This window comes from Asparagus officinalis, chromosome 4 (genome assembly GCF_001876935.1).
Source record: "Asparagus officinalis chromosome 4, Aspof.V1, whole genome shotgun sequence".
NCBI classification, from domain to species: domain Eukaryota; kingdom Viridiplantae; phylum Streptophyta; class Magnoliopsida; order Asparagales; family Asparagaceae; genus Asparagus; species Asparagus officinalis.
In genome coordinates, this window is record NC_033797.1 from 43,251,542 (window position 1) to 43,263,398 (window position 11,857).

Consider the following 11,857-nt stretch of genomic DNA (forward strand, 5'->3'; position numbering starts at 1 on the left):
TAGCTAATTTATCTAATATCCCTCACAAAAAGGAATTGATAGACCCCATATTATTGAGACAAATGGATTGTTGATGCTACTGACTTCTAGTTGTTACAGAGGAACATATGAAGATATTTGATTCTATTTCACTGCAAAAAAACAGTAGGGGGCAAAAATAGGAGACCAAATTTGATGGTTTGCATTCACAGATAAATCTGACCTGATGCTTAGAAGCTCAATCTCAACAAGGCTCGTGTTCGATTGAGAGTTCTAACAATCAGTGATCTCTAATTTCAACAAACCTACTTTCAAAAATATGATGAAATTTCTGTTTCAAACTAGCTTGTAATTTCAACAAACCTACTCTTTATTTAGTAATTATAAATTCTGAAATTTAAGAAAAATCTGTAGTTTCAAATTGATATACTCAGAAAAATCTGTAGCCATTAATCATACGTCATTAACATTAGCAGATCTGTAGCCATTAATCAAAAAGCCCTAGCTAAGAGTGTACCTCGCCGCTTGTAGCCATTAATCAAAAAGCCCTAGCTAAGAGTGTACCTCGCCGCTCGTCGAGGATCGTCGAGGATCTGTGGCCGCTAGTTCGATGGAGAGAGAGAGAGAACTATGGCTGCTTGATGGAGAGAGGAGAACTCGAGCGCTGCCCCTCGCCGCTCGTCGAGGATCGCTGCCGCTCGCCGATGGAGAGAGGAGAACTTAGCTTCGAGGATCGCTGCCGCCCGCCGCCCCTCGCCGCTCGAGAGGAGAGAGAGAAATCTAGGGCTTCGTTTGAGAGAGACGAAGGGTTAGTCGGGTCTGTAGAGGTTCACTTGGGTAAATTCGGGTTAGATGAGTGTTAGACGGGTCAGTAGACGGGTCAGTAGATCAACCCATCTAATAAACGGGTAAATTCAGGTTGACCCATTTATGACCCAACCCATATAACTTAACCCATACCCAATATAAATGGGTCGGGTCGGGTCGGGTTGATGGGTTGGGTCATAAATTGCCACCCCTACATGAGAATGACATATATCCGGTAAGCTGGTAGTCTGTTTTAGAAATAAAAATCACTTAAAAAAGACAAAAAAGAACGGATATAATCATAGGGCTTTAATGTAACTTATTATAATTGAATGCAGTTAAGAAATATGTTTCTTTTTCTTCTTTGACAAGGAAGGGAAAAAAAAATTCTTGTGGAAGAGGGTCTTACTCCATATATGGAAATAGTAAGTATGAGGTGACGACACGTTTTTTTAAATGAACTACTAAGAAATGATCATATGATATAGCTCACCTTTCTAATCACATAATAAATTGTAGATCTCACAATCTCAACACTCTATTTCTTAATAGCTTATTTAGCAAAATGAGTTGTCATTTTATAACCATTATTCAAATATTACTATTGAAAGTAAAACAAGGAGAATACCGAATTAAAGAATATTACTTGATAGTAACTTGATACAGAGATTTATACGACAATAGTACAAAATGACACCTAAGATAAAATTTATGTATGATCGGTTAAATTACACATGATTTCTATTGGTATTTGATTCGTCTATCAAAGATGCATTGATTTTGTTCTTTCTAAATGACCACAAAATCGATAAAGTATCAAGTGATCTAGGTTGGAGTTTGGAATTCTTACACAAATTCAATGTACATTATTATAATTTACTATATATGATAAAGAGTTAACCATGCTTAGATAAAGAATTTGGATGGAGACAATCCATGGGGTCTTTTTTGGATCAATTTGAAGAATTTGATGGTCTTATTTAGAAATAGTAAGATTTGAGGTTCTAATATATATCGAACTAGTTTCATTAAAAAAAAAGAAATAAAGAAGATTTTGGACTGGGCGTGGGCCGGTTCGAATCGTGAGCCAAACTAACATAGCCCGCTTTGGGTTAAGACCTCTCCCGACCCATAGTGAATCAGGCCCAACCCGGCCCATGATATACATGGGTTGTAGACCAGGCTGAGTTCCCCTCTAAACCTGTGGATAAAAAAGTAGGCTCAGCTCATTCTGACCTTGCCGGGCCTCTCTTGGCCGATGTATTTGAGCAGCAACTCAATTTAAAATTGCAACATCCATCATATGAATTGTAAGTTTTATAGTAGTAGAGATTTTCTAGGTTCTATTTAGCATTTTGATGAATATTTATTATCATTTTAATTTACCGAAAACACTCAAATTATTAAAAATCTTTTGTCTTTTGAGATAATTCCATCCCCAATTGTAAATTTATACGTTTCAGACTTTTCAAAAAGGTAAAATACAGGTTCCCTGTTTAAACTATACATATTAATCTAGCAAAAAATTTAAAAAGAAAAAATTGAAAAGGGAAAGGATTGGACAAAAAAATGAATGTGAGCCAACCAGAGATCCTAATCATCATGGGTCGGGTTGGACCCAACCCAGCAGTCCAATGCAGGCCGTGGGTCGATCTGGGTCTAGCCTCGGACTAGAGACAAAATTCTTGGCCCGGCCCGGCCCGGTCCGCTGAGGTCTGCCCTGGCCTGAGTCTGAACCGACCCGGACCAAAACCGAATGAGCAGGTTTATGGGTCATGCCCGGCTTGGCCCATGCCCACCCTTAATTTGAGGGTTTTATGGATATCATAAAAACCATTTATTATATAAGAAACCTGCAGCACATAGCACAAAGCAACCTATGCTAATTCCGAACACACAGGCCCATGCAACTCAAGGTTTGCTTGTCTAAGGGGGTGTTTGTTTAAATTTTTGGCATTTGGTATAGATTATAAGTTTTGCGATCGAAAAGTAATTTTTTTTTTGTATTTTGGGACTTCATATATGGTGTTTGTTTTAAGAAAATTTTTAGAATATTGAATCCCAAAAATGTAAAAAGTGTCCAATTTTTAGAATTTGTCAAATCCTCTCAATTGGAGAGGATTTTTAACAAATCCCATAAACGAGTGTGCTTGCCTCTCAATTGGAGAGGATTTGATAAATCTCAATTTTGTCTTTTTGTGGGAGGTAACCTCACCAAGATAGCATATTGATCATATTATAAAATTTTGGTATTTGGTAATGCTACAATTTGAGCTTGAAACAAACAAAATTTTACAAATTGTAATATTCCAAATCCCAAAATATTAATGAAACAAACAACATTTTAGAAATCCCAACCCATAACAAAACACCTATGGATTTCAAATCCCATGATAAAATCCATATCCTAAAATTATAGGATTGGGAACAAACACCCTCTAAGAGACCAACTAATTAATTAACCAATCTATCATCAACAAAGATTAAAGTACTAACTAAGCTCTTAGTTCAAGTCTCCCATTGTGGGGGTGGTATATATTGGGCTTGATGCCTGGTCGGTGCTTAATCTAGGTTGCCACGTCCAAGCTAAGAATCCAATGCGCTCTAGCTAGCTCCCTCTCAAATCTTGACACCTTTCTCCCCTCTCTCTCTCTCTCTCTCTCTCTCTCTCTCTCTCTACCTTTATAAATATATATCCATACTTTGCTCTCCTACAACCTTAATTTGATGCAAACTAGATCTTATTGTTTATCATGGGCGAGTTCTGGAATTTCCTCGGCCATCTCAACTCCCTAGCTGGGTACGTACATACGTCCAAAATCTATCTCTTCCCTCTTGATTTTTACCCTCTTTTATTTGAATTTTATTTGTTGTGACATTAATTGTGATCTTATTGTTAACTAATTATATATATATGTGCAGGCCTACGGTCATGCTCTTATACCCCTTGTAAGTTTCCACCACCAATATTCATATACTGATTTCCATTTCCTAGCGATCAATCCCTTTTTCCATTTTGCTTGTTTCAGACGTACATCTTCTTCTTAATTGATTATGATCTATGCTGCAGGTACGCGTCGGTCTGCGCCATTGAGAGCCCGTCGAAGGTTGACGATGAACAATGGCTGGCCTACTGGATCCTGTACTCCTTTATAACCCTAACGGAGATGGTGGCCGAGCCTATTTTATATTGGTACGTTATATATTTCTTAGAATCATGTCCCTAATGTTTTTGACTTTGGAGCATATATATACAATATATTATGATGAGTTCTTAATGTTTTTTTTATTTTATAATTTTGATTTGGATGAACGAAGGATACCTATGTGGTACCAAATAAAGGTGGCATTTGTAGCATGGCTAGTTCTCCCTCAGTTTAAAGGTGCATCCTTCATCTATGACAAGTTTGTGAGGGAGCAATTACTTAACAAATATGGAGCTAAGATGGGAAAACATGCTAAGGTACGTGATGGCGAATTTAAGTTAAATAAATAAAGAAAAAAAAATCAATATAGTGAATGTTCTTAATTAATTATATTTCCAATCAAATAGTTCGTTTGTTAGTAGGATTTATTTTACTTATTTTGATGCGTTGTGGGGAACTTGCAGGAGGCTCATGCGACTGAGTGATGTGGAAGATCCTTTATCTTTATATAAATGTAAAAGTGGGGAAAAGGAAAGAAAAGAGAGAGAGTCGGCTTGTATTAGATCTGTCTTCTTTGTTTTAATTAGATGTGAACGGTTCCATATATCTTTTCCTTTTCCGTCGTGCTTAATTTTGCTCTCTTTAACTTTTTTTTTTTTTGAACCTGAGAAACAGGGTGAGGTACCCTATTCATTTGAATATATTAATAGAAGATAGAAGAATGTACATACTTCTTCTCTAGATGATGGTGAGATCAGTGAGAGAGGTGGGTAGGGAGCGGACCATAGTCGTCACCTACCACACCACACCAACCGATACCATCTTCTAAAGAAGGCAAAAGGAAACCAAAAATAGACAACGTTTCATAAGGATCATAGAAAACACTACAATACTGATAAGAGACTGAAAATGCTAGGCACTGATAGCCCCTAACCAAAAGGGAACAAATAAAACACCCAAAGTCAACAAAGCATGTCTTGAATGCCACTCAGGATACAGATGTTAGCTGCTGCGGAGGCTCTCCCCTGCATCCCCTGAGGAAGACTTCTTCGCTAGGTTCTGGAGGCCGAGATTAAGGGCTGCCCTACGAAGCCTCCTCGCCGTCCTGTCATCTTCTTCACCTGTCCAGAAAAGTGAGAATCTCGCAATATTAGATGTAGCTAATAGCGAGTTAGGAGGAGTATCTCTGAAAATTAAAGAGTTCCTTGTAAACCATATCCACCAACAGAAACAAGGCAACAAGATCTTCCAAAAGGTTTTGATATTCAGGCAACTGTTGGGTAATTGATAGAGCAACAGCAGCTTTTCCATGTTTAAAGGCCAGCAGTTTGCTGGGAAATGTGGGAGAAGGTGATTCCATACTTCACGAGCAAAAGAGCAGTGTATAAATAAATGGTCATGGGACTCCGTCTCCCGATGACATAATGGACAACTTGGATCACCGTTCCAACCTTTTTTGATCAAATTATCTTTGGTATTCAATTTCCCTTTAGAGATGATCCAGAGGTGGATTTTTACCTTAAGGGGAATGTTGGATTTCCATATTAACTTGAAAAACTGGGATTTAAAACCCCCTGAAGAAGTAAAAGAGTAAAGGGATTTTACAGAGAAAGCGCCCGATGGGTGAAGAGGCCACCATAAGGAGTCTTGTTCGGATGGGCCACCTGGAGATAGATGTTCTAGGAAGGAGTGGAGATGAATAACATCATCCCTCTCTCTTGGGGAAGATCCCCTTCTAATAATAGGATGCCAAAGCCATGAACCATATGCCCATCTACCTTGCGAACTGATGCTACAATTACTCGAGAAGGCAAGCTTGTAAGCATGGGGAAAGAGGCTGCTAAGGGTGTTAGCTGCTGCCCATTTGTCATGCCAAAAACTGCTCGAAGTACCATTACCGACATTCCATCTGACAATGCTGAAGAAAGTGGATTGAGCTGAGAGAAGGTTCTGGAAAAATCTTGAGTGTGCCAACTTCGGATGATTAGCAAAAGGGTTAGCTCCATGTTTGGAATATATAAAAAAAAACACTTCACTGAGGAATGATGATCTATCCCAAATTTTCCAGATCCATTTGGAGAGGAGGGCTGAATTAAAGGAGGGGATATCAATCACCCCAAGCCCACCTTCAACTTTGGGTTTACATACTATACCCCAGTTAATGAGGCACTTGGATCTAGAGAAGCTGTGGCTGCCATTCCAGAGGAAATTTCTTCTGATTTTATCAATGGCCTTGGAGACCCATATCGGCAACTTGAAGAAAGACATGTAATAAAGGGGAATAGAGGAGAGCACTGAGTTCAGCAATGTTAATCTGCCTCCTATTGAAAGAGTTTTGTTCTTCCATAAAGATAGCTTTTTTTTAAAAGATTCTAGGAGAGGTTGCCACTCTCTTTTGGATAGAGATCCCCTTTTCAGGGGGAGACCCAGATAAGAGAAAGGGAGGGTACCGACTGCACAGTTGAGGGTATCAGCCAGGAAATTGCCTTTATGAGGGGTTTTCCCAAGATAGTACAGATTGGATTTCTGAGGGTTAGCACAAAGCCCTGAAATGCTGGCAAAAATTGAAAGAATGGATTTGAGAGTAACCATATCAGAGGAGTTAGCCCTGGAGAAGATCAGGGTGTCGTCCGCAAATTGAATAGATCTGATGGAATTGAGTTTACCTTTCAATTTGAGATCGGAAAGGTCACCTGCATCTGCACTGCATTTAAGCATCCTACTGAGGACATCCGTCACAAGCAGGAAGAGGAGAGGGGAGAGGGGGTCTCCTTGCTTGAGACCCCTGAAGCATTTGAAGAAAGAGGTTGGGGAGCCATTGACCAATACGGCAGATTTAGAGGATGAAATGATATGGTGAATCCAGGAACACCATTTGGGGCCAAAGCCTCTGGCTTCAAGAAGGGAAAGGAGAAAGGACCAGTCGACACAGTCAAAAGCCTTATAAAAATCAACTTTAATGGCACACACCTCTTTTTTCCCAGAAGAACAGAAATTTATCATTTCGTGGCCTAACAGAAAAGAATCCAGGGAGGATTTACCTTCTTGAAAGGCAGATTGAGAGTTGTCTATAAGCAAGTGGAGAACTTTTCTAAGCCTATTAGACAGGACTTTAGAAAATATCTTACATGAGCTGTTGATCAAGCTTATGGGCCGGAAATCTTTGGGGGAAATAGCATCTGCCTTTTTGGGGATGAGGCAGATATGGGAGTAGTTGATGTTTTGGAGAGACTGGGGGTGAGAGTATAGACCTTGAATGAAGTCGAAGACATCAGATTTAATAACTGGCCAAAACTTTTGATAAAAGAGAATAGGAAGGCCATCTGGTCCTGGGGATTTGTCAGGGTGAAGGCCAAAAACTGCTTCAGTGATTTCTTGTTGGGAGAAGGGGAGATCGAGGGAGGCTAAGTCTAGGAGGCCTGAAGGGTATAAGAGATTCCAGTTGGGTCTCAAGCTAGAGGCAGGTGGTTTGCTGTATAGATTAGAAAAAAAAGGAAAGGAAAGATAGCTTAATATCACTATCAGAGGAGATGATTGAATCATTTATAATGAGATGGGGAATAAAATTTTTTCTGCGGTGATAGGAGGCCACTTTGTGAAAGAAGGCTGAGTTGTTATCCCCTTCTTTAAGCCACTGAATACGGGACCTTTGTTTCCATTTTATCTCTTCAGCGTTAGCGAGAGAGAGGACCTGATCCTTTAAATCAGATCTAAGATGGAGCTCTGAAGAGGAAAGGTCCCTCGATTCTTCGGAGACATCAAGAGAGTGAATTTGGGACATGAGATCAGAGAGATGATGGGGGAGGGATCTGAAGCAAAACCTTTTCCACCATTTGATTCTCCTCTTAATGAGTTTTAGCTTGGCAGGAAGGGACATGGTCTGTTCCCCTCTAGGAGAGAAGGAAGCCCAACTGGATTCAATGAAGGAAAGGAAAGAGGGGATTGATAACCACATTTTTTCGAGTCTGAAGAGAGGAGGGACAACAGGAGAGTTGGTATCCAACAAGACTGGACAATGATCTGAACATTGAGCTGGATAAGCAAACTGGACCATTTGAGGAAATTTAGTTTCAAAGTCCAAGGAAACTAAGAATCTATCCAATCTAGCTAAGGATGGGGGGGATCTAAGGTTTGCGATTCGTCGATCTCGTCGCCTCGTTGGTTCGTCGGTTTGTGCCGAGCTGTGCTAGGCGCTGAATAAGCAATTTTTCTCTAAGGGAGCTGGAACGACCACTTCTTTCCTCTGAACTCAAGGTCATGTTGAAGTCACCAAAAACAACCCATGGCAAAGCGTGAGAACTTCTAATCCTCTTGATTTCCCACCAGCAAACTTCCCTATCAGATGGATCACAAGGGGCGTAGATGGAAGTAGCTACAAAGCTCCAATTTGAAGGTTTATGAGTGAGGGTAGCCGTAACAGAGAAAATGTCTGAGGACGAGGAGGAGCTGATTTCCCACCAGCAAACTTCCCTATCAGATGGATCACAAGGGGCGTAGATGGAAGTAGCTACAAAGCTCCAATTTGAAGGTTTATGAGTGAGGGTAGCCGTAACAGAGAAAATGTCTGAGGACGAGGAGGAGCAGGAAAAGATGTCATCGTTCCATCCCAGGAGAACACCCCCCCTCGAGTCTAATGCATCAAGAGATAACCAAGAAGTAATAGAGTTTCCCCCTAAGGATTTAAGGAAAGAGGGGTTGGAGGCTGATATTTTTGATTCCTGAAGACCGACCAGGTTTACTTTGGCAAGGGCAAGACACTCCCTGACCAACCTACGTTTAGCAGGGTCGTTTAACCCGCGAACATTCCAAGATCCTATACGCATGGATAAAACGGAAGAAGACAACTTAGAGAAATGAGGAGGGAGGGGGCTCAGAGGGGAAGGTCCCCTAAAGACATCCTATTCTGGATCTCCTTCAAACCAGACTTATCTACTGGAGCTAGAATGCCACAGTTCACTGAAATCTCTTCCAAAGAGTCCAGGTCCGGTGGGGGAATGGGAGGAGTGGAAACAGAGGAAGAGGAGTATGGTTTAGATATACCTGAAAGCTTACCCTTCTTGATCATGGCTAGATGTTTCCTGAAAGGCCGGTGCGAGGGGTTGCTGCTTGAGATTTTTTTCTTGGTTCGTTTGGACTTCTTCTTGGCCGGTTCGAAACCAGGGGGAATATCAGAGGAAGAGTTCTGGTCCTTAGAGTCTGTGGAGCTGATCTGGATGGCAGAGTCTCCTTTTGGGGATAAAGACGGAACGTCTACCAGATGTGGGAAAGCTGCTTTGAGAGAGAACCAGGAATCTTTGGAGATGTCGATCGTAATACCTTTGAAAGAGACCGCCATGAGCTCAGGCGGAGCTGGAACTGATGGGGGGAGAGGAGGAGGATTTGAGCCATCTTCTTCCAACATTGGGCTTTTTCCTTTTAAGGAGGCCTGATTTGGTCTCGGGGATAGAGACAAGTGGCTCTGGCGAGGGCATTGGAGGGGCTGATCTTTGGGAGGAGGGGATGAGGCACCTTCTTTACGAACAAAGACTTCGAAGAGATCCCGATCTCTTCCTTTTTCCGCTGGCAGTGGCTCACCTACCACTCTTAGTTTGACTGATCCTTCCATGATATGAACTCCATTTTCTGCTTCATACCTGAATATGACTTCTTGGGGGATTTCAGAGGGATCCCTAACATGCAGCATAGCTTTGCAAGCTAGGGCTTCTCTCTTAAGCATGATATCGTCGGAGAAAGCAATGACATCTCCTATGTCCACAAGAATACTGGTAATGAACTCCGAGTCCCATAAATGAATGGGGAGACCAATAATTTCTACCCAGACATAAAAAAATTTCGGAAGCACTTTAAGGCCAAAAGACTCTGACCAGGGGGTGAAAATACCCCCAAAGTTACCCAAGTTGAAGAAGGGTTTAGAACAAGCATGATCCAACGTCTCCTCGTCCGGGAACTGGATGAAGTAGGAGTTCTCCGAGGATTGCCTAATCACATAGGTCCATTTCTCTACCTTGAGATGGCGCTCCAAGCTCTCCACCAGATCTGGATAGGAGGGCTTTCCAGACTTGATCTGAAGGTGCGCAAATCTCGAGAACTCAACCAGACTCGAACTAACAGAAGGGGGGAGAGAGACTTTTGGGAGGAAAAGAGGAGGGGGAGGTGGTGGGGGTATCTGAGGGGGGAGGCTGAGTAAAGGAGGCTGCTTTTTGTTAGGGCAACTAACTGAGGTATGCCCTACAAGGTTGCAGGCAAAGCATTTGAAGTCTCCAAGAGAGCATTTGTTGGCCATGTGATCAGATCTACCACAAAGGAAGCACCTTGGGATCTTGGGGGGGGGGTGAGAGGCCTTTGAGAGAGAGGAAAGGCGTAGATCTCGGTCTCTTGATCTCTTTTGTATGAAACTGTATAGTCCTCTCCTTCCCTTCCCCAGCCGCAACTCAGGAAGTAGGTGAAGGCCTTTCGTAAGAGGTGGAGGAGGTAGCAAGAGGGGGGGGGGGGGGGGAGGGCTTGCTCTCAAGATCTCGGCAAAGGTATGGTTTTGGGCGTTTTGATTGAGGTGTATGAAGGTTTAGGGGACGGGATTGAAACGGAGGATTTTTTGCGTGGGTTACGTTTGGCAGAGAGCTAGGTAATGGCATTGGAGACGAAGAGGAGGGGAGAGAGGTGAAATGGTATATCTTACCGCCATTACATTGAAACTTAGCGCGCCCTTAGGGAATCACCACCGCCTGCGCCCTGTCGCTCGCTTGTCACCATCGACCTGGCCATCTGGTCTCTTTTTTTTTTTTTTTTTTTTTTTTGGCTCTCTTTAACTTTTCTTTTTCCCTTTCAACATATTGCGATTTATTTATTGTTATTACAAGATTTAGGTGATGACTAGGATGCAAACGGTTGGGATACAACACGGATATGACATTCATCAGAATCATTAATTCCGTCTAATTAATATGCCTGAGTAAGAAAATATCAAATCCATAACTGCTAAAATCTAAGTTAGAATCTAGAAAATTTGCTAAAAATCCATAATCAGACGTCTTGTTATTGGATTAATTCAAACGTTTGGTTCAAGTTTCAGACGTCCGGGCAAGATTTCAGACGTCTCTATTTTATTTTTCTAAAATTGAGGTTTTGTCATTCGAAGATCTGATGTCCGGTTCAAGTTCTCAAAGTGTGGTACACAATTTAGACATCTAGTGAAATAACTCCAACATCCGGAAGTGCAAAACTTGTTTTTTATGAGTCCGTTTTGACCCTATAACTTTTTGGTACGACTTTTGTTGGTGATGAAATTTTTGTGAATACTTTTTTTTATTAATATTTGAGTGTGTTCAAAGACTTATTTGGTAATTTTGAGTTACATATTGATAATTATCCGATTGAACCAAAAAGTCTAAAATTATGATTTTTCTTTGAAAATTGAATCTTGAGCCAAATCTCAGCACGGCGTTATTAACAACATGAAAATGAGTTTCTTTGAAATAATTTGGGCTATATATTATGATGACTCTTGGGATAACAGTTCAAATATGGACAATAATAATCACCCTTAAAGATTACATATGCAAACCCAGGAGAGTTTGGAGTTTAATATCAAACATTTGTCTATATCAACGTCGTCAAATTTTAGCTGAGATGGTGGTGGGCATAATAGGTGTAAATTTGCTGCCGGCGGGATTGTGGATTTGATACATTGCGAAAAAAACATCATTGGACAAGAAAACTAATTTCTAAACTCCTGTAAATTTTATATTACGTGTTAAGTATTGAGTGACGATGTATGAAGTGTTAATGTGGGGATTTGTAAACCTTCATGCTTTTTGGTGGTTAATTTCTTACTTGATAATTAGTCAAGCAATACTAGAAACTAATATTACACAACATCGTATGTAATTGCCTTAAAATAATTTAATATAAAAATATTAACTTCTATT

At 40.9% G+C, this 11,857-nt stretch overlaps 2 protein-coding genes across 2 annotated transcripts; one reads left to right on the forward strand and one right to left on the reverse strand.

The window, feature by feature from the left end:
- On the forward strand, positions 3,386–4,550 carry LOC109835923 (protein HVA22-like). Its single transcript, XM_020403892.1, has 5 exons — positions 3,386–3,586; positions 3,709–3,735; positions 3,857–3,979; positions 4,105–4,249; positions 4,397–4,550. The coding sequence occupies exons 1-5, from the start codon at positions 3,540–3,542 to the stop codon at positions 4,415–4,417; spliced, it is 363 nt and encodes a 120-aa protein (XP_020259481.1). The 5' UTR covers positions 3,386–3,539; the 3' UTR covers positions 4,418–4,550.
- Positions 4,634–10,254, reverse strand: LOC109837319. The gene is made up of 2 exons (XM_020405510.1): positions 8,985–10,254; positions 4,634–5,053 (listed from the first exon to the last, which is right to left on the reverse strand). The coding sequence occupies exons 1-2, from the start codon at positions 10,213–10,215 to the stop codon at positions 4,935–4,937; spliced, it is 1,350 nt and encodes a 449-aa protein (XP_020261099.1). The 5' UTR covers positions 10,216–10,254; the 3' UTR covers positions 4,634–4,934.